General features: G+C 43.9%; 1 protein-coding gene across 4 annotated transcripts in view; it reads left to right on the forward strand.

The window, feature by feature from the left end:
• The window catches only part of DNAH14 (dynein axonemal heavy chain 14), a 291,965-nt gene that overhangs the window by 211,376 nt on the left and 55,024 nt on the right, over window positions 1–25,565 (forward strand). For all 4 annotated transcript variants that reach the window (XM_077340659.1, XM_077340670.1, XM_077340680.1 and 1 more), the window contains 6 exons: window positions 2,517–2,612; window positions 4,702–4,842; window positions 7,533–7,748; window positions 19,215–19,445; window positions 20,721–20,842; window positions 23,776–24,020. In XM_077340659.1, the coding sequence (XP_077196774.1) occupies window positions 2,517–2,612; window positions 4,702–4,842; window positions 7,533–7,748; window positions 19,215–19,445; window positions 20,721–20,842; window positions 23,776–24,020 (1,051 nt within the window). The remainder of the gene's footprint in view (window positions 1–2,516; window positions 2,613–4,701; window positions 4,843–7,532; window positions 7,749–19,214; window positions 19,446–20,720; window positions 20,843–23,775; window positions 24,021–25,565) is intronic.

Genomic DNA, 25,565 nt, shown 5'->3' on the forward strand with positions numbered 1-25,565 from the left:
GCAATTTCGGGTCACATGGAAAACGTGGAGGGGGAAGATGCAACGCACACCGGTTATGCACGGGGTGGGGTGCAACGGCGGCAAAACCCAGAGTAACCGATTATGCATGCGGCGATCCCGGCGCCACTTCTGGTTGCGCCCCGATCACCCGGAAGCTGCGCTTTCTTCCGCGTTTCGTGAACGCAGTTTTTTCGGCGGCATGCACAGAAGCTGCGGCCGGTTGCAGTCGGCACCGTGCGTTATCGGTGATTTTAGTCGCCGCCATTCCACCCTGAATGTGCGCTAAAACCCCCGTGCATAATGGGTCTTTGTGAGTAGTTTGTGAAAATATCCCAGTGGCATGACCTTGTCATCATGGGTGACTTCAATTTCCCAGATTTGTGCTGGGAAACAAACTCTGCGAAGCGTCCTCAGTCATGCAACTTTCTGACCTGCCTGGCTGACAATTTCATTTATCAAATGGTAAATGAACCCAGAAGAGGTTCAGCCATACTGGACTTAATACTGACCAACAGGCAAGAGTTGGTGGATGAGGTGAAGGAGGTGGGCACCCTAGGGGGAAATGACCATGTCCTCATAGAATTCCTTTTGAGATGGGGGGGGGGGCAAGGAAGCTTGTAGCCAGACGTGGATGTTGGATTTTCGTAGGGCAAACTTTAATAAACCTCTTTAAGGACTGGAGACGTCCCAGAGGACTGGAAGAGAGCAAACGTTATTCCGATCTTCAAAAAAGGGAGGAAGGATGACCCGGGAAACTACAGACCAGTGAGTCTGACCTCTGTTGTGGGGAAGATAATGGAGCAGATATTAAAGGGAGTGATCTGCAAATATCTGGAGGACAATTTGGTGATCCAAGGAAGTCAGCATGGATTTGTCTCCAACAGGTCCGGTCAGACCAACCTGGTTTCCTTTTTTGACCAAGTAACTGGTTTGCTGGATCGTGGAAATTTGGTTGATGTCATTTACTTGGATTTTAGTAAAGCTTTTGATAAGGTTCCCCATGATGTTCTGATGGATAAGTTGAAGGACTGCAATCTGGATTTTCAGATAGTTAGGTGGATAGGGAATTGGTTAGAGAACAGCACTCAAAGAGTTGTTGTCAATGGTGTTTCATCAGACTGGAGGGAGGTGAGTAGCGGGGTACCTCAGGGCTTGGTGCTCGGTCCGGTACTTTATGGCAAATCTAGACAGCATCCTAAAAAGCAGAGACATCACCCTGCCAACAAAAGTGTGTCTAGTCAAGGCTATGGTCTTCCCAGTTGCAATGTATGGCTGTGAAATTTGGACCATAAGGAAGGCTGAGCGTCAAAGAATTGACGCGAACAAACCGGTCAGTCCTAGAGGAGATCAGCCCTGCCTGCTCCTTAGAAGGCCAGATCCTGAAGATGAAACTCAAATACTTTGGCCACCTCATGAGAAGGAAGGACTCCCTGGAGAAGAGCTTAATGCTGGGAGCGATCGAGGGCAAAAGAAGAAGGGGACGACAGAGAATGAGGTGGCTGGATGGAGTCACTGAAGCAGTAGGTGCAATCTTAAATGGACTCCGGGGAATGGTAGAGGACAGGAAGGGCTGGAGGATCATTGTCCATGGGGTCGCGATGGATCGGACACGACTTCACATCTAACAACAACAAAAGAAGTAGATTATCCTATTCTGCAAAGAAAAATCCTGGTGCAAAAGCACATTAGAAGTGCATTAACTTTTTTCTGTTCCCACCATGTTGTCTTCTATTTATGGGAAATCATTTTCTGTATTGTTCAATACACCATGTCTTTCTTATACTTTTTGCTTTGTTGCAAAGTTTGTAACCCTAGTCCAATTATGTTGCATATTAGATGTCAAGTACTATTGATTGCATTAACTTACAATGAGAAAGGTAGACAAATAAAGTAAATGAAAAAAAACATGAGGAGATGTATAGTTTGATCCTTGGGAGGTACTAAAGTAGGATTCCAGACTAATCAAAATTTCTGCTGTGGTTTAATTGTATGGAAATGTATTTTGGTAAGAATGTAAATTTAAGATAATGGTTACAGCAGTCAACTTGATGCTGTTTACATCCTTCTTCCACAGGAGACACAATACGTAAAAGTAGGCTTCTGTACATGTAAAAATAGAGGAATAAGGGGGCAGGACTTAAGGCAGCCCCCTCTTCCCCTTATCACAAACTATTAAAAGGGAGAACTGGTCATGCCTAAAATAAAGGAGAAGAAAGAGGGGAAATGTTATTTTATCAAGATAGAATTTTCCTGACAAAAAGCTCACAAGGGAAGTTCCTCATGAGGCCTATGCTGCAGCAGTCTAAGAACTGAGCTGGAAGTACAGCTTTGCCCTCTCTGAGAATGTGTCCTTCTAACCTTTACTAATTTTAAACTTAGGTATAGAATGTTCGCTGAAATTAATCTGTGCATGCACTATTTTCCATGTATATAATGCTCAGGAACCATGAGGAAAGACAACATGTACTTCAGTTCTCCTCGATTTATATTGAATTATAAATATATATCTTATTTAGTTTGTAGACCCAAAACAAGCCAAGGTAACAGAAGCAGAGGATGCATTAAAGCGTGCACATGAAAAGCTGGCTGAAAAACAAAAAGGTTTAGTCCTGGTAAGATAATTATTTCATATATTACTATTATTTTATTGTTTGTTAAATAATATGCAATTCAAATACACGTATTATATTCCTTTACTACTAGCAGGAAAGCCCATTTTAAAAATGGGCCATGGAAGTGTTAGGGAAAGGCCTCCCTGTGGCCTCCCCTGCCAGCTCCCCAGTTGGGCAAGGGGCCTCAGAAAGCAACCCCCTGCTGGGCTGGTGTTCATGGGAGCAGCTACTTGGCCCACAAAGTACTCTGGGAAAGGGGCTCCCAAGGGGCCAGGGAAACCCCCCCCCCAGCAGGCTGGTGTTCTTGGCGAGAGGCCTTAGTGGGCCAAGGTGCTGTGAAAAGCCCCCCCCCCCCACAGAGTCAACCTTTGTGGGAGCAGCCACTTGGCCTGCAAAGGCCTCTCACCATGTTTGCTGTGCGGCAAGAGGCCTCCGCAGAACAATCGGCTGCTCTTCCAAACACTGGCCCGGCAGGGGGGCCTTTCCCTGGCCCCTTGGCCCACGAAGGCCTCTCACCGCATCTGCAGCTTGGTCCATGGTGTGAGCCACCGGCCAGGAAGCCTCTGGCGGCAACGCTGGATGAGCGGCTCATGCGTGGCTCATGGAGGTGGGTGCTCCAGGGGCCAGCTCTATCCTGACACACCAGCTTTTCTGGGCGCGTCCGGATTGTTCTGCTTGAGCGAAAGTGCCGGCCAGACAGCCGGTTCCTGTGTCCCGGACAGCGCTGTCCAGATGGCTGTTTCAGAGATATTTAGAGGAACTGTGGTAAGAATGAGATTCACCATTAACAAGGCCAAAGTATTCCCCACCTCCAGAAAACAGAAAAGGGGCTGTTTTTGCCTGTCTGATCCCAAAAAAGACCATGGACACTTTAAAGATTTTATTTTACCTTTGACAATGTAGGTTTGTGATCGCACTGTAATGTGGACTGTGCCATTAAAAAAAAATTACTCAGAGCAGAAAATGGAGAGTGAAGGGCGGGTGTGAGAGTGGGACAATGCTGCAGAGACTGTCACAGCTTTTTCCTTCCATATGGGCTTTCCCCTGGTTGCTCACTGGTTGCTCACCAATGGGACATGCAATTGAGGGTGGTAAATCCACTTTTGGTGATTTCCCTCATCATGAGTTAATAATGTCCAAAACGCGACCCACCTCCTTGACAATCTTGGGATGCAGGCAACGTCATGTGGGTGGGGCTTTAAAAGCCGTCAATATTCAAAGGCTGGGGCAGTGGAAATGGTGTCAGAATCCAGTGGAACCTTTAAGACCAACACACTTTTATTCAAGACTCGCTTCAAAGCCCGTTTGTAATAACAGGCTTTGAAAGGCCCCCCCCCCTCAGCGCTGAGCACAGCCAGCACCCCAGGGAGAAGAGCCTAATGCTTGGAGCGATCGAGGGCAAAAGAAGAAGGGGATGACAGAGAATGAGGTGGCTGGATGGAGTCACTGAAGCAGTAGGTGCAAACTTAAATGGACTCTGGGGAATGGTAGAGGACAGGAAGGCCTGGAGGATCATTGTCCATGCGGTCACGATGGGTCAGACACAACTTCGCAACTAACAACAACAAATTCATTCTTGAGATACATTTTTCTTTTAGTTATTTTTCTCATAGTGATATTGCTGTTTTACAAGGAGAGGAATGATCTGTGGTGCATTGAGACTGAAAATAATTTCTCTCCCTCATTACAGGTCTTCTTCTGTTGCTAACTTTTACATGTTTTATGATATTTTAAAATTCAGTTTTTACTATAGAGTTAAGTTTATGGTTTAAATTCCTATTTCTTTAATGTTTTAAAGTTATTGTAATAATTATGGTTATACCTTTTAATTGAAAGGCAGGATATAAATATTCTAATTGAATAAACAAATTGCTGGCTTAATTTGATGACAAGGTTAAGTAAATTGTAAATAAAAATTATGTGTTGTCAAATTAAAAACACTAGAGGCACCTGTGCTATAGTAGTATTGGAAGTTACCTGCGTATGAACCAATTAATTCCTGAAGCCTGTATTCAGAAATCTAATAATAACGGTATATATTGCTAAAATATATTTTTTCATTAGAAATATGAAACTCCTGACTTTTCAGATTGAACAGCATCAGCAAGATTTAGAAGAAAGATATAAACAAAATATTGCTGAACAAGAAATATTAGCAACTAGAAAAGATCAGACAACTCGACGTTTAAAAAGTGCATCTGTATTAAGCACAGCTCTCAAGGATGAGATGGTATTCTTTCAGTTTCTTTCATTTAATATCACGGGATCTTATTGCAGAAAACTGGTTCTCATGCAAATATCAAAATTCATGCAGCATAGCCAGACATAGGTCTTGTCTGCACTTTGCTATTTATTCTCTCCCAGTCCAAATAAATCCTTCCCCTCTGCACTGTATTCAATTTCCATTTTGATTTGGGGCGCTTTACGTTTTCTCTCTGCAACATGCATGATTGATCCGCGGTGATCCTGCCTTTCTCCAGCGATATCCAGGAGCAGATATAAGTCACTAAAGCCCCCAGTATAGTGTAGATCTTCTGCATTTTGCCGGATTAACTTCCTACAATGCTGATGTAGAGAAGCAATCTGTCCCTGATTAGCCAGAATGTTAGTTCAAAGACTTCCTAGTTCCCGGTTGCAAGGCTCTGCTCCCAAGACTTATTTTTGCCCTGCTTTAAAGTGACTGCGCTCCAGAATTCCTCAGCAGATATTTGCCTCGTTCTCTGGCTGCTGCTGGCTCACCCCCTCTCCCCCTTCATGAAAAGAAAGAAGCAAGCAGCCTTGGCTGCACTTGGCTCCTTCCCCAGCCTGCTCTGGCTAATAAAGCACTCTTTAATGCTGTTGGACTTCACTTGTCCCCCCCCACTCGCTCTTTCAGGAAAAGAAAAATAAGTAGTTTCACAACCACCACTCTCCTAACCCCACTGAGCTTCCCCAATCAAGTCCAGAATAATTTCTGTTTCATTTTGGGATGGGGATAGGAAGGAAGACTTTGGTTCAAATCGATCTGAATTCAGCAGGATTGACAGTGGGGAAAATAAATGCAGAACCAGCCATAGAGAGTGTCCTCTATGCCTGGTGAAACCTGTAGTTCTGCAGAAAAAAATTAACTTCCTCCCCCCCTCCAGGATCCTGTAATCTGCACAAGAGTCTGGGTCACATCAATTCTCAAAATCTATTCAAGGCAATGGTGGTTGAATTTTTGCAAGACTTCCAACATCATTTTACATTGCCCAAGTAACCTTTCTAGAGTCTAAGACTGCAGGATGCTATTGTACTGTGGGGCATATGAGTATTGCATAACTTTGGCCAAGGATCTGTCATAAGGTGAGATGCTGATGCTTTCCTGGGTATAATATCTTTTCAAGACACAGTGTTTGACACCATGATCAATTATGCATGGCAGTGGCCATGCCATGCCACTGCCAATGTGTTGCGGCAGAGGAACATGCTCCACCATCTCTTGTGTCCCATCAGTGGATGTATTTCAGCAGCAGAGCAGGTCTGCCACTTTCCGCATCCTTGTGGGGGATACATTTTGGCGACAAAATAGCTTCACCACCAAAATGTGTCTCCCTGGGAAACGCAGCCATGGCAGAAAGGTTTGGGGTGGCATCAGAGGGGGGTTTGCAGGAAGGTGGAATTGCATGAGAATGTGATCCCACCTTCCTGAAAAATAACAAAAAAAAAACATTCAGCCCCACGGCACTGCAAACCACCACAGTGCAGCATTTTCAGCCCCTTCCTGGCTACCATAGCATAGGGAGGATTGTGGCCTAGAAGGCCTGGCTCTTTCTTTGTGCATGGGCCTGTCCCCCGATGACAGCCACGGCAAAAAAGGGAATGCTCAAAAATCAGCATTCCCTTGTCGTAAGCCATCAGACACTCTAAAGCTGGCCAGGGTTGGGAGGTGACCAGGCTAGCAACAACATCTTAAACCACTGGGACCAGCGGTCTTCATAACTGAGTAAGGGCTAAGTGGGAGGAGAAAGGGGCAGAGCCTGTCCGGGTGAGGGGCCAATCGGAAAGCGCAAAGCACCTTCCGATTGGCCCATACCCGACTGCCTGGACTTCGTGGCAGAGCGGCCCGGCTGCAGCTGGTTTACCTGCGGGCCTCCGAGCAGAGCCGCTGCGTCCCTGACGCAGTGGGCCTGCTCCGAGCCCGGCAGGGAAGCCAAGGACTCGCAGGAAGGGGGTGGCCAGGGGGAGCCTTACCTGTGGGTCTCGGAGCAAGCCCAATGCATCCCCGACAGGGCGGGCCTGCTCCGAGGCCCGCAGCAAAGCTGGGGACATGCTAGGGAGGAGGGCGGCTGGGAGAGGCTTCCCGGCAGGCCTGCTCCAAGGCCCGCAGGGAAGCTGGGGACTCAGCATGGAGGGGGGCGGAGTGGCGGCAAGGCGGGGGGGGCAGCCAGTTGTGGCTGAGAGCGCGCCGAGGACAGGCTGCGCAGTACCGAGGCCGGCGATGACAAAAGCCTGTGGCTGCTCAGGACGCTTGCCCACTGGGTCCCTCTTGCCCAGCTGCCTCCGCCACCGCCTACCCTCCGGGTACCGGCCTGACTGCCCGGCTCGCCATGGAGCTGGAGCCCAAGCCCCCAATGGGCAACCCCAATGCTGGAGGGGGAAGGCAGACAGCAGTGCCACCGCCCCCCATCGGCGGTGCAGTTGACATGTAATTACATTGTGGGATGCACAGAAAACTTTAAAAGAGATTAGGCAGATCTGTGGAGTATAGGACCATCAATGGCTACTAGACAGGATGACTAAATGGGATCTTCATGTCTATAGACAGTAAATACCTGAATTCCCATGCAAGGAGATCACGTTGAGAATCTCTCTGATGGATCTCCTGGGCAAGTGGTTGGCCAGTAGGTGAAACAAGATGCTGTACTTAATAGACTATTGGCTTATATTTTGATATCCTAGGAACGCTGGAAAGAATTGGTTAATAGCATGGATCAAAGACTTCAAGGAATTATAGGTGATGCTCTTATTTCAGCTGCATGTATTGTCTACAGTGGAGTGTTAACAGCAGAGTATCGTCAGCAACTAGTGAATGTGTGTCTGAAACTCTGTAATGAAAGCAATATTCCTGTATCTTCAAATTATTCACTAGTAAACTGCATGACAGAAAAAATTGAGGTAGGTAATGCATTGGTTTGAGGAGGGAATTAATATAACTAGTGTTGCTGGTATTTTTTCTTGAAATTGTAGTTTGTCTTCAAAATTAATTTATATAGCTTATGAGGGCTATTTATTTGGGTAAATGGACTACTTGTATCTTTTTGCTTGAATCTCTCCGCTCCTCCACCTGCAGCTGGGTGATGTTGGGATCGTCACAGGCCTGATAGAGCTGTTCTGACTGAGCAGTAATATCAGCAGTAATATATCACTGGCAGTCTTCAAGCAAAGGTTGGATACACACTTTTCTTGGATGCTTTAGGATGCTTTGGGCTGATCCTGCGTTGAGCAGAGGATTGGACTAGATGGCCTGTATGGCCCCTTCCAACTCTGTCTCTATGATTCTATGGTTCTATATCTCAGTCTCACCTACCTTACCTACCTACCTCACAGGGTGTCTGTTGTGGGAATTGGAAAGGGAAGGCAATTGTAAGCTGCTTTGAGTCTTCTGTTAGAGAAAAGCATTAAAGCCCTAGAATATCTCAAGCTTACATTCTCTCACTTCTTCCTGTCAAACATGATTCAGATATGAAAGACTAACTGGTATGCAGCAAATCTTAGTTTCTTGTGATGCAAAGCAATAAACTGTGATGTGTTCAGTAGCTTACAAACTAGAATTCCGTATTGTTGTTTCTAGGCTATAGATAAAATGAGACTTGGATCTGCCAGAGCTTTTCCATGAGTGACAGGGTTTCCATAAACTATGACTTTCTTTCCCCCTTGCTTCCTCTGCAGACCAGCATGTAGAGAACATTTTGAAAAGCATTGGGGTGAGGAGAGTTGAGAAACTCATGCTGTGGGGAGGGAAATACTGGAAAAACTCTGGATTTTATTTATTTACATATACTTAAGTATTTGTACCTCAGTTTTTCTCACCAAAGAGACCCAACTTCATTTATGAGGAAAATACAATATAAATAAACTCAAAAACAAAATGACAAAAGTACATCTTGAACTAATCCTGGACTTATTGGCTGGTTTCATCCAAAGGCATGGGATGTGAGCTATGAGCCAGAAGCCAAAGGGCTTGTGCTTCTGATCACCCCCAAGATTTATGGGACTTGGAATAGGAAGGGGAAAAGAGCACCTCTGCAAATTGCAACTAGTAAATATATTTCATCTTCTTGGCTTCAGTGCAGTCACACATGGGGACTGCGCTGTAGCAGGCCTGCCACGGAGAGGAGCTAGCGAGCTATTTTTCAGTCTTTTAGACTCCCAGGAGTGCTACCCCTCCCACTCTGGAAGAGGAGGGAAAAACTTTTCCCGCTCAAATGTCACATGACGTAGGAGGAGCTAGCACTCCTCCCTCAGTTCTTTTCTTGCCGCCTGTGAGAGAGAACGTGAAACAGCGAGCTGCTTCAGTCGTTTACCTCAGAGTATTCTGAGGTGATTGGATTTCATCAAAAAAGAACTTGTTGGGGGTGTGGCTAAAGATGTCGTCCTGAGAGGGTAGCAGGGCATCTGCTCTGCTATCTCTGAAGCCTGACAGGGGTCAATTGCGCAAGCAATTGGCAGAAAAGAGGAGGGGTACGCAAACCCCACCTCACCTTTCTACCCAGGAAGTTCTTGGGGCCGTCTCCAATCCTTTAGGGAGTATATCTCCCTGGATTATAGGCTGTCAGCGTTCCAGGTCCAGAGGACGACTGCCATTTTCTATCTCGGACTTTCTTTTCTTTCTTTAATCTTAAAGTATCTGCTTAAACCCTACACGATGATTTACCACAAATGAACGTTTTGAACTGAGGGGAGGACATCGGCTGAGTTCCAAAACATCATTTACTGCAAGTATCTCTCGTTTTTTTTTTCTCCGTCTCTCTTCCTGCATCAAAGCCCTTTGTTTCCCCCCTCCTCTTACTCTGCTCTGCCCGAAGCCACCTCGTTATGAGGCAGGCTAATTCTCCTAACTAAGCAGAAGAAGGACTCAAATCAACTCGAATTAATTGGCAAAAGCTCTTATTGTAATTGTTTTGGTTTTTGGAGATAAGAGATAAGAGCTGTGAATGGGAAGATCTCACGAGAACTCCGTGCCAGCACGAGAATATCTGCCTTAACTGACTTCAATACGTCACATGCCAGAGGATAAAACAGAGGACCTCTACTGGCCACTTGTAAAATTGTTTGAGGCCGGTTTTTTTTAAAGTCAAAAACATGTCTATGTTAAAAAGATTGGCTCATCTAATAGAGATACAAACCCAAGATTTCAAAGTATTTATAGATGAATTGGTCAAAAATATCTCCAAGGAGATCCAAGATGGCAAGGAAGAAGTCTCCAATAGGAATGATGGATCAATAACAGTGGCTGATGACAGCTTTAAACAAGGTGGAAAACCAACAGCAGAAGAGAAATCTGAAATTCATATCTTCAAGGAGATCCAAGATGCCAAGGAAGAAGTCTTTAACAGGAATGGTGGATCAATAACAGTGGCTGATGACAGCTCTAAACAAGGTGGAAAACCAACAATAGAAGAGAAATCTGAAATTCTGGAGACGGAAAATGGGATGCCGGAGTTCTGCAGCCCAGATAAGGACACCCTTTTTAAAAAGACATACAGCCATCTCAAAGCAACAGTGTACAAAAATCAATCAAAAGAAATATGGATCTGCAGTGAAAGTAACCGATTTAAAGGAGCTCTTAGGGGAAAAATTATATTGATACTGGAGTCCAGGAGGTGCAACGGCCTCAAGATTTATCGATGCATATTCTGCGGGAAAGAGTACAACTGCACTTTCTACGCCAAAGGCCAATGGGACAGAATATAAGTCTACGGGAACGACAAGATGTAGCAAGCCTCGAGATGAGACCCCCTTAAGAAGACCGAAAGCTCATATTGTTTTATGTTTAACGTTATACTGTATTCTATATTTCTATTTTTATGAACAAGGGGAAGCAGTGTCTCTTTCTCTCTTGTTTCTTGTTTCTTTTCCTTTGTAGGCATATAGGTAATATAATCATTAGTGTTGGAAATATAAAATGGGGTTCTCCCCCCTTATTTTTTCTTTCTTCTATTAGTGTATTGTTCTAGGACCAAAGACTACACTGACCTGTAGAAAATGTTTAATGTTAAGCTTTCAACTTAAATCTGAAAATATACCTGTCAGGATGGCTCTTAGAATGGGTCAAGTATAAATTGTTTTGTAGATGTATAAGAATTAAGGATAAGAAGAAGCTATAGAAGACTGAAAGCTTATATTGTTCTAAGCATTTAATCTAAACCTGGAAATCTTATTATTCTCTGTATTAACAACATATACTGTATCCTACATTGCTATTTTTATGAAAAAGGGGAAGCAGTGCCTTTTTTCTCTCTTGTTTCTTTTCCTTAGTAGGCATATAGGTAATATAATCGTTAGTGTTGGAAATATAAAATGGGGCTTTCCCCCCTTATTTTTTTTTATTGGTGTATTGTTATAGGGCCAAAGCTCATATTGATCTGTAGAAAATGCAAAGCTCTCAACTTATACCTGTCAGGATGGCTCTTAGAATGGGTCAAGTATAAATGGTTTTGTAGATGTATCTGTATTAAGGATAAGGAGAAATTATGAAATCCTTTTGTAATTTTTTTTCTTTGTACATCTTTAAGGCAAAGCCCTACTTTCCTCTCCCTTCATCAGGGTATTGATACAGGGCCAAAACTCATACTGTTCTATAAGAAATGTTTAATGTTAAGCATCTAACTTAAACCTAGAAATATCTGCCAGGATAGCTCTTAGATTGTATCAAGCAGTTAACGTGAGGTCTACGATCTCTCAAGTAAGTTGATTAATAATAACTTTTCTTTTGTATATCTAAACAGGCCTTTTTTTTAAAATGTAGTGGAAATGTGGATGGCTCTTAGACTCATGGCTCTTAGAGTTTTGGGCAAAAGTTTATATCACTGTGGAGTCAATGTGGGGTCGTATATTTTCAAATGATGATTATATTTTATTTACTGCTTTTTGTATCAATAACTCGTGTTGCATCCTATATTTCTATCTTTATGAAAATAAAAAAAATCATTACAAAAAAAAAAGAACTTGTTACTGAGGTACAGTTCTTCAGATGGCTTTATTCAAGAAGTGTACCGATTGTGGTGCTAAAATGGCACAAAATGATGGGCATTCGAAGTGCCTTTTATGCCTGGGAGAAGGACATATTACAACTGCCTGTATGGCCTATAAGAAGATGACTCCCAAGTCAAGAGACGGGAGGGCGCAGCGTTTGAAAGCTGCACTATATGAAAATGCTCTGGCTGCCCCTCCTAAGATTCCTGAGGGATCAAAATCAGGAGCACAACGGGCTCGAACACCCTCAATATCATCCCAACCCCCCCCCCCGGGGGTAATGATCCTCCTGCTCAACCGAGTGAGGAGAGAGTTGCTTCAGAACCCCCTCCAAAAAAAGCTAAAAAGAAAGCTAAACATTTGGAGGGGCCTGTTGAAAGAGATAATCGCAAAGAGCGCGAGTCTCCACGGCGCCAAAAATCTGCCTCTCCGGAGTTGAGGAGACAGAGAAAGACAGCGTCGGCATCGGCGTCGGCACCGAAAAAAGATTGAGGTCGATCTTGGCGCGGAGAAGTCATCGACACTGACAGTGCACGCCAGTTGGCATCGACGCCCCCCTCACCATCGGTACCGCAAACATCTTCCCCGGGTTCTCCGGAGGTTGTATTGATGAGGTCAGATGATCCACAGCACAGTCGACGCAGGCGTTCGTCCTCAGAAGCATCAGATCAGTCGTGGGTGTCAGTTCCCTTGATGATTCCTTCGGATTACGAGGACTGGCATCGTCGACGTCGACGTCGTTCAACATCGAATTTCGACGTCGATCCTCCGAACCCTGCCCGTGATCGTCCGCGACAGACTGGAGAGTCAACGCACATCGACGTCGATCTTCCACGCTTAGAAGCTGACAGTCCTCGACATTGGGTACGATGACGAGGATTTGGAGATTCACTCTGAGCCTCCTGTAATTGACAGAGACTCTGACACAGACTCTGATGGGCATTCCTTGCCGGTTATGGGAGAGGTCATGGGTGAACCTACAACGCCTTCCCCCTACTGATGATCTAAGGCTCTATTCAGAGCAGTTAATTAGGATGGCCAGAACCCTGAATCTGGACTATCTAACAACAGATCCACAATTGGACGACCCAATTATGGATATTTTGCACACACCAGGTGCTGGCCCAGTATCGTTACCGTTTATTAAAGGGATTCAGAATGTGGTTTTTCCCATTTGGGAAACGCCCGCCTCAGTGCCAGCTTCCTCAAGGAAGTTGGAGGCAATGTACAAGGTACAAGAAAAAAATTGCCAATTTTTGTTTCGCCATCCCAAGGCAAACTCCATCATCCCAGTGGTACTTCCGTCTAGGCCCAGTTTATTCTTGCCCTCAAAACAAGGAGGGAAGAAAGATAGATTACCTAGCAAAGAAGGTGTACTCCTCCACAGCACTGGGTCTCCATGTTGCGAATTACGAGGCAATAATGAGCAGATACCATACATCCTTATGGGAACGCATGACTCCCCTCTTGGATGCATTGCCTGAGACTCACAAGTTGCAGGTGAAGGCAGTCATCAATGAGGCATTAAAACTTACTAAGCAACAGCTTAATGCTGCCCGGCACCAGGTCAATTGTCACACTAGAGCCATGGCATCGTCGGTGGTATTCCACCGCCATGCTTGGTTGCGGGCGTCCACCATTCAAAATGATACCAGAGCTTGGGTGGAGGATTTGCCCTTTGAGGGAAAAGAATTATTCAATTCGGAAACCGATGACACACTTCATACCATGAGAAAATATACTCTCACTGCGAAGACTTTGGGCATTAGCTCGATGTCTGGTCAAAAATCACAGAGCAAATACCCACAATCTCAGAAAAGATTTTCTGGTTATAAACCTTATAGGTATTCTGGTCCCAGACAATCTTACCAACCAGGTCCTTCCAGACCTTATTCCAATAGAGAGAAGAAAGGACCTAATAATAAGCCCCGTACGGATGGGTTCCCATCTAGGGGATCCTATGGAGGCTCTAGTTCCCAATGACTGTCTGTGCACCCTAGGTTTGGGAAAAGGTTGAGTTATTGTTATGAGAAGTGGTGTTTGATCACATCCAGTGCATGGATATTGAACATAATAAAATTTGGCTACTATATCGAGTTTCTTTCTCACCCAGGATACAATATCCCATCGAGTAGGCAGGGCCATTCCTCAGATTTCCTAAATCAGGAGGTGAAAGCTCTGTTGGAGAAAGGTGCAGTGTCTGATCTGGGGTACGCTCCCTTGTCTAGAAGATTTTACTCCAGATTTTTTGCTATTGACAAAAAAGGAGGCGGAATACACCCCATTTTAGACCTTAGGGGCCTGAATAAATCAGTTAAAGTATCAAAGTTCAGAATGCTGAATGTGGAATAGTTAATAACGGTGTTATCTAGAGGAGAATGGTATGCCACTTTGGATTTGAAAGACGCATACTTTCACATTGCTATTCACCCTCAGTGTCGAAAGTATCTTCGGTTCAGAGGGATTCGACTGAAGATGGCGCCGTAACAGCTGGACTTCTGTCCGGCTCTTAAGCCATGCTGAGGGTCAGGAGCATTCGCACCTGGCTGACCTGAGCAGATACGCAAATCTGCTCGCTGGTCGCCCCAGGAACCAAGAACGGCATCCTGAGGGTCCTACAGATCCATGGGGAGGTAGGGGGACCGAGCTCTCCGGATCAACAGTGGCGTGTGCTCAAGGTCACGATGGCGCCCTTGTCGTAAATAACTTTCTAAGCTTGAAACGACCGGCTGACCCTACATTCTTCCCAGATCATCTTTTACCAGACTGACAAGAGCCGAAGTTTATAACAGTAAGGATTGAAAGCTTTCTGGCTTTTCCTTTTCTTTTCCCACAAGCTCTTCCCCCCCCCCTCCTCAACCAATTTACAAGTGAATTCCCTCTTTCGTCGAGTGAGAGACTCCCAGCTAATTATACCCACTAACCAAACAAAGAGAGAGCTTTAAAGTTTTGTTGGAGAGAGTTCAGTGGGGGAAGCTGACTTGAAACGGAGATCGACAAACTGATAATTTGGGATCGCTCGTGCTCCCGCGAGACCTCACGAGACTTTCTGTTTATAGTTTGTGACTGCCTAGAACTATGGAAAAATTAACTAAGGCACAGCTTTTCCATTTGTTATGCGAAGGGAACTCAAAGATACTGAAAGCAGTCAATAAGGTGGAAAAGGAAATCCGTGGGATTAAGGGGGAGCTTTTGGACGGAGCCGACGGTCTAGAGAGAGCAGCTGATGACACAGCTCAGCCAACAACACATCAAACGAAAATTCAATGTTTGGACGTTAATCAACAGGAGGGGGAGAGACCTAGGGATGTAAAAATCCAAAGCACCTTGGACGAACTTGGGAAAACAGATTTAAGGAAGGAAAGCACCGAAAACCTGGAAGTCTATTTAGAGCAGGAAGTGATTTGGATCAGCAAAATAAAAAGAGTCTATTCAAAGGCGACAGCACCCAGGAAGCTATCAGGAGATATCTCTGTGCGACCAGAGGAAGAGATCCAGATTGATAAATTATACAGAGCCTACTTAAAGGCGACTGCAAGCAAGAATCAAGTAAGAGACTTCTCTGGCCCTGACAGAAGAACAATCAGAAATACTCTACTATGGAAAAAAACACAATTTCATTTTCTTCGACCACCTGAAGGATGAGTTGAACAGTGGAGTATTCTCCTGGTTTCCTGTGGGGAAGACAGCAGTAGTAACTTTTAGGACAGGACCAATATATGAAGGGAACTGACTTCATATCATCTAAGACAATAATAGAATATATTCTTATAATAGATTATACTCTCATATGTATCAACAACTATCCTGCTAAGAAAGATGGTAATAACTTCTAGATCAGGATCAATATGTGATGGGAACTGAATATGTATGCCAATATGTATGCTAAAAGAGGATGACAAACTATACTTCATAGGTATTAACAAAACGGCAGCAGTAACTCTTAGGTCAGGGCCAATTCATGAAGGGGACTGACCTTATATCATTTAAGATAATAACAGAATATATTCTTATAACAGATCATATTCTCATATGTATTAACAATCACTTTGCTAAGAAAAATGGTAAAAACTTCTAGATTAGGAATAATATGTGATGGGAACTGAATATGTATGTTAAAAGAGGATGGCAAACCATATCAGCTGGTTGCTTTTATCTTTATTTTTCTGTAAATGCTTCATATAATAATAAATAATAAAATTATTAAAAAGAAAAAAGAAAGTATCTTCGGTTCACTTATGACAACACACATTATGAATATAATGTATTACCGTTTGGTTTAGCATCAACACCCCGGATTTTTTTGAAATGTACGGGTGCTATAGTAGAACATCTCAGAGCCAACAGATGTATGGTGTATCCATATCTCGATGACTGGTTATTTGTGGGAAATTCTCCATCGCAATTGCAAAAAGATTTGGACATGGCTATAGTTCTCTTAGAAACGTTAGGTTTCAAAGTTAACCTTGAGAAATCTAAACTCTCCCCTTCGAGGTCAGTAGAATTTATTGGGACACTTCTGGACTCACAGCAAGCTAGAGCCTTCCTTCCCCAAATGAGAGCGCAAAATTTGGTGTGTTTGGTTCAGAGAATTACAAGGAACAGATTCCAATCTATCAAGTTCCTGCAGAGGCTGTTGGGCCATATGGCATCAACAGCGGCAGTTACTCCATTTGCACGTCTGCATATGAGACCCCTACAAACTTGGTTTATTAGGGCACATAACCCTTTGGGAGACAGTCCTTGGAGGAAGCTATTAGTTCCTAGGGCTGTGGTGCGTTCCTTACAGTGGTGGTCCTCTATAACGAACTTGTCCGTTGGAGTCCCATATGGAATACAAGACCATGAAGTGACCATATATACAGATGCTTCACTGACTGGCTGGGGAGCTCATGGAGCTGGTCAGGTAGCACAGGGATGCTGGTCTAACTCTGAGAAAAAGTTGCATATTAACGTACTAGAATTGAGGGCCATTAAAAATGCGCTCATTTATTTCACAGGGTTCCTCAAAGGACATCGAGATCTTGTGGCAACAGACAATACCACAGCAAAATATTATATCAACAAACAAGGGGGTACATCATCCATAAGGCTGTGCCGAGAGGCTGCAGATATCTGGCTGTACTCAATCGCACATCATACATCTTCAGGCCATTCATATAGCAGGCGCTTCAAACGTCATGGCCAATACACTCAGTCGTCTCTCCCTGGGGGATGCAGACTGGGAAATTCAGGACCGTTACCTCATTCCAGTGTTCCAAAAATGGGGTTGGCCGGACATAGATTTTTTTTGCCACATCCCTAAACGCAAAATGCATCCATTTTTGCACGAGGGCAGACAGAGAGCAAGGGTCACTTGGAGCTGCTTTCCAACTCAAGTGGTCTGGGTTCCTGTTTTACACTTTCCCGCCTCAGATTGCATCCTAGTAGCACCTTGGTGGCCTCAGAAGACATGGTTTCCGCTTCTTTGGTCACTGAGTCACCAATTCCTCCCCCTTCCAGAAGTGCGGGATCTGTTGTCGTTAGGCCCACACCTCCATCCAGAAGTTCGCAGGTTACACCTCATGATGTGGAGGCTGTACCCGAGTTAGGTTTAGACCCTCGTGTCTCAGAGGTATTATTGGCCTCCCATAAACCATCCACTAGGCACTCTTATACTCTAAAGTGGAATAGATTTCGAAGGTGGGCTGTGGATCATAATGTGGATCCTTTTCATTGTTCTGTACCGAAAATTTTTCAATACCTTTTAAGTTTGAAGGATGCTGGATTATCGGTTTCGTCGATAAAAGTGCATCTGGCTGCTATATCTAATAAACACGCTTATGTGAAAGGACAGTCTTTATTTACAAATAATAAAATTAAGGCTTTCATGAAAGGTCTCTTCAATCTTTTTCCTCCAGCTCCTCGAGTAATACCACAGTGGAGTCTATCGTTGGTGCTATCCCAGCTGATGTATAAACCTTTTGAGCCATTAGCCACCACTGACTTAAGGTTTTTCTCTTTTAAAACAGCCTTTCTGATGGCCATAACATCAGCTAGACGAGTAGGGGAGTTGGGTGCCCTATTATGAGATCCACCCTTCCTCCAGTTTCATTCCAACAAGGTGACGTTATGCCCATCACTTTCTTTCTGCCCCAAGGTATCTTCAAGATTTCATCTGGCACAAAGTATTTCCCTGCCAGTGTTTTTTCCGCATCCCTCTTCAAGTCAGGATCAGGTCATGCACACGTTGGATGTCAGGAGGGCACTCCTTTTTTTATTTAGACAGAGTCAAACAATTTAGAATTGATAGAAATCTGTTTATTTGCTTTAAAGGTACCAATAGAGGGAAACATGCTTCATCACAGACTATATATAGATGGACAGTATCGGCAATAAAGATAGCTTATGAGGGCGCTAGTACGCAATGCCCATTACACATCACAGCTCATTCCACACGAGCACAAGCCGCATCTGCAGCCTTCTCGGCTGGTCTTCCGCTGCTGGATGTCTGCAGAGCCGCCACCTGGTCCGTTCCTTTGACCTTTATCAAGCATTATTCTATGTATGTCGATGCGGGAGCGGATGCAGCAGTGGGCAGAGCCGTTCTGCAATCACTTTTTCGTTGATACAGCCCACTCCCTCCTCCTTGGTGAGTGATCTTGCTATTCTCCCATGTGGGACTGCACTGAAGCCACAAAGATGAAAACAGGGTTGCACTTACCTGTAACTTATGTTCATCGAGTGGCTTCTGTGCAGGCACACATCCCTCCCTCTGTCCCCGCAGTGGGCTTCTCGATTGATTAAATAAATTATGGTAGCTCACAGCAGCAATTCAGGAGAACTGAGGGAGGAATGCTAGCCCCTCTTACGTCATGTGACATTTGAGCGGGAAAAGTTTTTCCCTCCTCTTCCAGAGTGGGAGGGGTAGCACTCCTGGGAGTCTAAAAGACTGAAAAATAGCTCACTAGCTCCTCTCCGTGGCAGGCCTGCTACAGCGCAGTCCCCATGTGTGCCTGCACAGAAGCCACTCGATGAACATAAGTTACAGGTAAGTGCAACCCTGTTTTCTCCCACTCTCCTTTCCTGTTAAAGAGCTTCTGCCACACAATCTTTTCAAGCATCTGCTTCAGGAAAGATTCAAGTCTATAGCTTGTTGTTTTGTTCAGACATTATCAAGTGATTTCTTGGTTAGCTATGTAGAAGGGGAAATGGAGGAAACAAGTGTGTGAGCTCAAGGGCTTCTAAGAATGTAATGACAATGATGGCATCTTATTGTATTTGAATACACCCTGTGTGCTTTATGTGATAATTTATATGCCATTGCAGACTTTTGTAACTATAGAACAAAAATTATTGACAATATTATGTCAGTATTTCAGTATTTCAAACTAATTGTTCTTATAGGTTCGTCAATGGCAAAATGAAGGTTTACCACTTGATCAATATTCCACAGAAAATGTTATTCATATTATACATGGACAACGATGGCCTTTACTAATTGATCCAGAAAAACAGGCTTACAAATGGATACGTCAAATGGCAAAAGGCTGTTTACGACAAATTCGTGCTACAGATTCCACTTACTTCAGAACACTTGAAAATTCTATGCGTATGGGTGAATCAGTGCTTCTAGAGGTATCTTGACGTCCATGCATGTTAGTCACGCTGTTATTTAACAAAAATAGAGAAAATATACAGTAGTAACTTTACATTTTGAGAGCTGCATAAATGCGAGTGGAAATGTTGCAAAAATACAGATCTATTTATTGTTTTAACTAGCTTCAAACCCATTCCTAAGAATGGGCCTTGAAAGCGCCCTCTCCCCTGGCCCCCAGCCAGGCAACTTAAGGTGGCTTTGGGCTGCACCTCGCAACTGGATCAAGTGGGGCGGGCAGGGGCTGGCCAGCTCATTAGCAGGGCTGGGACCGAGCTCCTTAGCAGGCAGTCAGCAGGCTGGGAGGCCCTCGTTAGCAGGCCAAGACTAGCAGGCTGGGAGACTCTCGTTAGCAGGTCTTCTACCACGACCCTTTGCCCAGGGCCCTCTCCCCTTACCTGCTGATGGCTCCAGACACTGAGGTGCATCTGAGAGCAAAGAGGCTAGAGTCCAGGGACAGAGGGCGGGACCTGCAGGGGCAGGGCCAATCAGGGTGCAGCCAACTTTGCTGGCTGCACCCTGATTGGCCCTATTCCAACCTGTTTCACAAATATATAGAGGAACCATGGATAAGGATATTAGATAGATAAGATAGATAAGAGATTGGAACTGTAGGTTAAGTCCCTTCTTCCTGGCATCAGATATAATTACATCCCAAACTGAAATTAGGAGTTCCAAGAAAGCAAAATAGTGTAGAATGAACACCAAAGGAGGGATTTCCTGTTCAATTTTGCAAATTTTAAAGGGCAGAATATTTGTTCAGATACTTCTTGTTCAGGAGGGGTATAGTAACCAGATACCGTACTTTGCTACTTTAACTATTATCAGCATTTCTATTCACTCTGATCATCATATTATGGCTTGGAGGCAGTGTTTATACTTTTCAGTTACTTGAGGTCCCAAATTAAGGCAACATTCACTATGCCTTCTGCCATGCTCTTCCTTTGGTCCTGTCATCAACACTCCTTCTCAGACTCCTATGGGTGAAGTCAGTCCTAAGTTTCCATAGTGGAAAGTAAGGAGCGGCTGTCCAGTAGAAGAAGTAGGCCAAATCCATAGGCAGCATCTGTGGGTGAGTTCCCGGTGGCTCTACTGGTCACTCCCATGAACTGAACCAGACAGGTAAGTTGCCAGGGTTTTACTTGCAATTACTAATGCACAGTTACACAAATCCCAATGTATCTGACATGGTCTGGAGCAGTGTGGAGTTGCTAACCAGTATCATTATAATTTTGTTGTGGTTTGATGCTTTTTAGGATATTACTGAAAAATTGGAATCAAATATGAAACTGATTTTAAGAAAGGACATCTACAGAAAAGGAGGGCAAGCATTTATCAGAATAGGAGAATCTGAAGTTGAGTACAATGAAAATTTTAGGTAACTGCTCATATTGATAATATTTATCTATTTTCTTGTTATTCTGTTTAAGGTATTTTTATAGTAGTGTGGGTGTGGGTGTGGGTGTAGGGTGTTAGACAGAATGACAGAATTACTAGTATTTTCTAAGTAAAGGATACACTGTTTCATGATTCAGAGAAACATTCACACTGAAAGGTCTGTAAAGCAGTTCTTTTACACCACTTTTTTGACAGCAGTTCCTATCACAATGAACCCTAGCTTTTAAATGATGTAATGATCTGAAATAAAACCAGGGAATATATAGTGAAGTATCCCTTATTGCCCTGCAATGAATGAACCTATGGTGGACCCTATATAAATCTGAAGCCAATCCATGGATTTCTACCAGTTGTTGAGCCAGTTATGTCAGAATAAACTTACCTGTCAATATTTTAATCATTTGTAAGCTATGGCAAGTGGCAGAGAGGAAACATGTGCCATATAGAGCCTGAAATGTGTGCCCTCTTATCCCCTAACCATCCCAGATAATTGACACTCAGTTCTAAAGGGGCAATCAATCCATTTTGTTTTTGTCATGAGGTTGAAAATCTCAAAAAGATGCTCCAGACGGGCAGATGTTTAAGATGATACCACATCAGACAAATGACATGCCAAAATCTTCTCAGCTACCACTGGACAATTTTATTTCCTCTTTCTTAGCTAACACTATTAACAAGCAAGCTCACTTAGTTCAAGAGATACAGCATCTTCTAGACACATAAGCTTTTCCGCCAGTTCCTCCAGCAGGATACTTATTAGCACTATTTTGTGTTTTCAGAAGGTCAACACCAGGGCCATCCTAGGTCTCAAGACAGCAAACATATCCTGGTGCAGAAAAAAATCTGAACTGCAACCTCAACAAAGGAGACTTCTTAGCTTCATTAGTTGTTGTCAGGACTCTACATTCCTGACTCTTCCCTGGCCTCTAACATGCTCCGAGGAATGAGGCAGCAATGTGACAGATTAACAGCTAAGGCCTACAGGAGACTGGAGATGCTTACCTCAGAGGCACTCTGTGCCCCAAAGAGAGAGAGGGAAGTAGGGTGAGTCTCAGCTGGCCAAAGACACACCTAGCACGAGAGGAGAGAGGCAAAATCCTGAAATAGCAAGGACAGCACAAAATGAAGTAACAGCCAAGCAGCAGAGACAGGCTGTTCCATGGCAGGGAGAAACAAAATGACCCACTTTATGGCAACACATGAAAAAAGACAATGGAGAAGGGAACAGATCAAGCCCAGCTGGAGGGTCTGAAAAATAGTGTCTGACACATTGAGTGGGTGCCACTCCCTGCCAGCTGGGATAGGGAAAGAAAATGGCTGATAGGATTTTAAGTCCTCAAAGGGTGGAACCAAGGAAATAAGAAGGTGAATAAAAGAGAGCTGTTGTAGGAAGCAGGGGAGAATAAATAAAGACAGAGGACAAGTGAGAGAGGGAGCAAAGTTATTTGTCTGAGAGGCAAGGCAGTAATGGCTAGAAGGTCCACTGAAACACTTTCCAGGGCCTGCCAACATTGGCAACAAGACACCAAAGGCGGGGCCTCCTCAACATATACTCAAGAACCCAACCATTGTACATGGGTAGACCAAGATGAGTTGATGACTTGCCTGGCAGCTGCATTTTGAATCAACTGAAGTTTCTGAAGTATCCCCAAGGGACTGTGGCATGGATCACTGGTAAGATCAGGCCAAATAGGAGGCCAGGAGGCATGGCATAGAAAGAAAAACTCTGACCTCACCACTGTGAACACCTGTATGACCAACAAAAGCAAGGAATCAAGCCACACTCCCAATTTCTTTAATGAGTTCACCAGACTTAAGGGGAATCCATCAAAAATCAGTAATGGCAGTCCCGACAAAGACACAGCCTTTCCCAGCAACATGAACTCTGTCTTCAATGGATTCAACTTCAGTCAGATCTCACTCACCCAACCAATCATTGTGTCCAGACACTGACTCAAGGTTGAGAGGGCTGCTTTTGAATTTTTAGCCAACAGGAGAAAGAGATGGGTGTCATTAGCATTTTGATGGCACCCAATGCTAAATCCAAAGGTTCATGACTGTGCCATCAAACATCATCTGAACCCCATCCACGGTAGGGAGCACAAAGACTTACTTGAATCATCAGGGAGGCACCCAGCGCCCCTCATCCTGAAAGATCCCTTCATCCTGAAAGATCATCCTGGAGAAACATTTCCTGTAATGTCAGTAGAAGATATAAAAGATGCTGCCACAATATCTGCCGGCTGGCTGAGCTGTCAAAGACTGATGAGATGGAACAGAAATTGAACTACAAGATTTTCTGCAAATTACAAGGCAGTTCAGGATCTCCCTAAGGAGGTAGTGACCTCCCCCTCATTGGTGATCTTTAAGCAGTGGCTGAACAGATATTTATCATGGATGTTTTAGGCTGGTCCTGCATTGAGCAGAGAGTTGGACTAAGTGACCTGTATGATCCCTTCCAGCTCTAAGATTCTATGATTCTATGCAGTAGACTTTTTCACCATCTGTCAAAACAAAGTCCTCAAGGTTGGAAGTAGACCTTTGGACATGGTCTGCAAAGCTAGTCCATGTGCTTTGAGTACAATGAACTAGGCTCAGTGTATATGTTCCCACCCCTACCTGTTCTTGCTAGTGGTATAAGGAAGATCAAAACCTATAAAGTATAGATCTTTCTTGTAGTTCCCAGTTGGTCTAGGTATTCCTGGTTCTTTGATGTAGTCTATGTCTGCACTGGAGCCAACATATTTCCTAAGTTTACATTTCCATTTATAGTAAAAAGGCAATATTTGCTTGTCTTGCCTATTAATATAGTTTTTTTTTTACCAAATGGATTTGAGCTGTATGCAATTAAATACAACATTTGGTTTTATTTTAATTATTTATTTTTGTTTTTAAATCTATTTTGTTTTTCAGACTATACATGACAACCCAGAAAGCTAACCCTCATTTTCTACCAGCAATATGTAAATTGGTGACAATTATAAATTTCACCGTGACATTTCAAGGTTTGCAAGACCAGCTTTTGTCTGCAGTTGTTATTCATGAAAAACCAGAGCTTGAACAACAGCGTTGTGCATTGCTGGAAAACATATCTGCTGACCTAGTTACACTTCGAGAACTTGAACAAAAATCACTTAGACTTCTACAAAAAACAGATGGTAAAATGTTTACATTTTTTTGAGATATTATCCATTTGTTTAAATTGTGTCACCATCAAGATTGCCACCTTGTGGGGCACTGTCATGGTGGATAACTAGTGTTATCCACTAGAACTAGAACTTCTGACAGCCATTATCATATGATAAATTAAAATATCCATCAGGATGCAACAGAAATAAATTATTTTCATTAAATGACATGGATAATGTTTCTTCATCTACATTATGGTCCTTTCAGTGTGGAGTACAATGGCTAGAGTTTGGGGACTGTCATGCTCTGGACAACAGCCCCTTCTACTATCTTCATGAATATCTGAGGGAAAGCTCCCAGAATGACACAGGAGGAGGTTGCAGCACTCATTTCTTCCTCTGGGCTATACCCTTCTCCTTCCTGACTCTTAGCATGCCTAGCTTCCTCTTTGATCTCCCTCCCCCTCCAGCTGACTGGACAGCTCCCCATGAGCCCTATGATTGAAATCTTCTCCATGCTTTCCTTCCCTCTCAGTGGGTCAAGCGCTTCCAGTCATACATCGAGACCTGGGAGATAGTACAGCTGGAGGCTCTTGCTGCCATCTTGCTGCCTCCTTTAGGTACTCTAAGGACTCTGCTCACCTTTTCTCCTTCCCAGTAATCCTGGAAGTTCATAGAATCATAGAATCATAGAGTTTGAAGGGATCTCTTGGGTCACCTAGTCCAACCCCTTTACTTTGCAGGACACTCACAACCCTATCGCTCATCCACTGTAACCCTTGAACCTTCATAGAATCAGCCTCTCTGTCTGATGGCTATCCAGCCTCTGTTTAAAAAATTTCCAAAGATAGAGAACCCACCACCTCTTGAAGAAGCCTGTTCCACTGTGAAACTACTCTAACTGTCAGGAACTTCTTCCAGTTGTTTAGACGGAATTTCTTTTGCATTAATTTCATTCCATTGAGTTCATAACTTTGTGCTGAAAAAGACAACAAATTCTTTGTATGCCAACATCAGAAATGAATCTGGATTATTCATGATGAGAGCAAGCCTGCTTTATCCACAGGTTGTGTGCACCCTTCATGTGCATTCAGATGAGATTGTAGACTTCCTGGATTAGGTGCAGTTTTCTAAGACTTTGCTTTCAATCCCAGTTCATAGGTAAAAAACAACTCACAGCTTGGTGTAGTACTTAAGAGCTATGGCTTCTAATCTGATGAGCTGGGTTTGATTCTCTACTCCTCCACTCCTCCACATGCAGCCAGCTGGATGACCTTGGGCTAGTCACAGTCCTGTTACAGCTGTTCTCACAGAACAGTTTCTCTCAGAGCTCCCTCAGCCTCGCCTACCTCAAAGGATGTCTGTTCTGGGAGAGGAAGGGAAGGTGATTATAAACCACTTTGACACTCCTTTGGGTAGTGAAAAGTGGGGTATAAAAACCAACTCTTCTTCGAGTGCTCCATTTAGATGTAACAGTAAATTGCAACTTGGTTGAAGATTCCTAATCTTCAATCTGTTCCATGTAAAAGGGAGAAAATATGCAAACCTGATAATACAACAGTGTTTGTTGAATAT

This window comes from Paroedura picta, chromosome 1 (assembly GCF_049243985.1).
Source record: "Paroedura picta isolate Pp20150507F chromosome 1, Ppicta_v3.0, whole genome shotgun sequence".
In the NCBI taxonomy this organism is placed as follows: Eukaryota; Metazoa; Chordata; class Lepidosauria; order Squamata; family Gekkonidae; genus Paroedura; species Paroedura picta.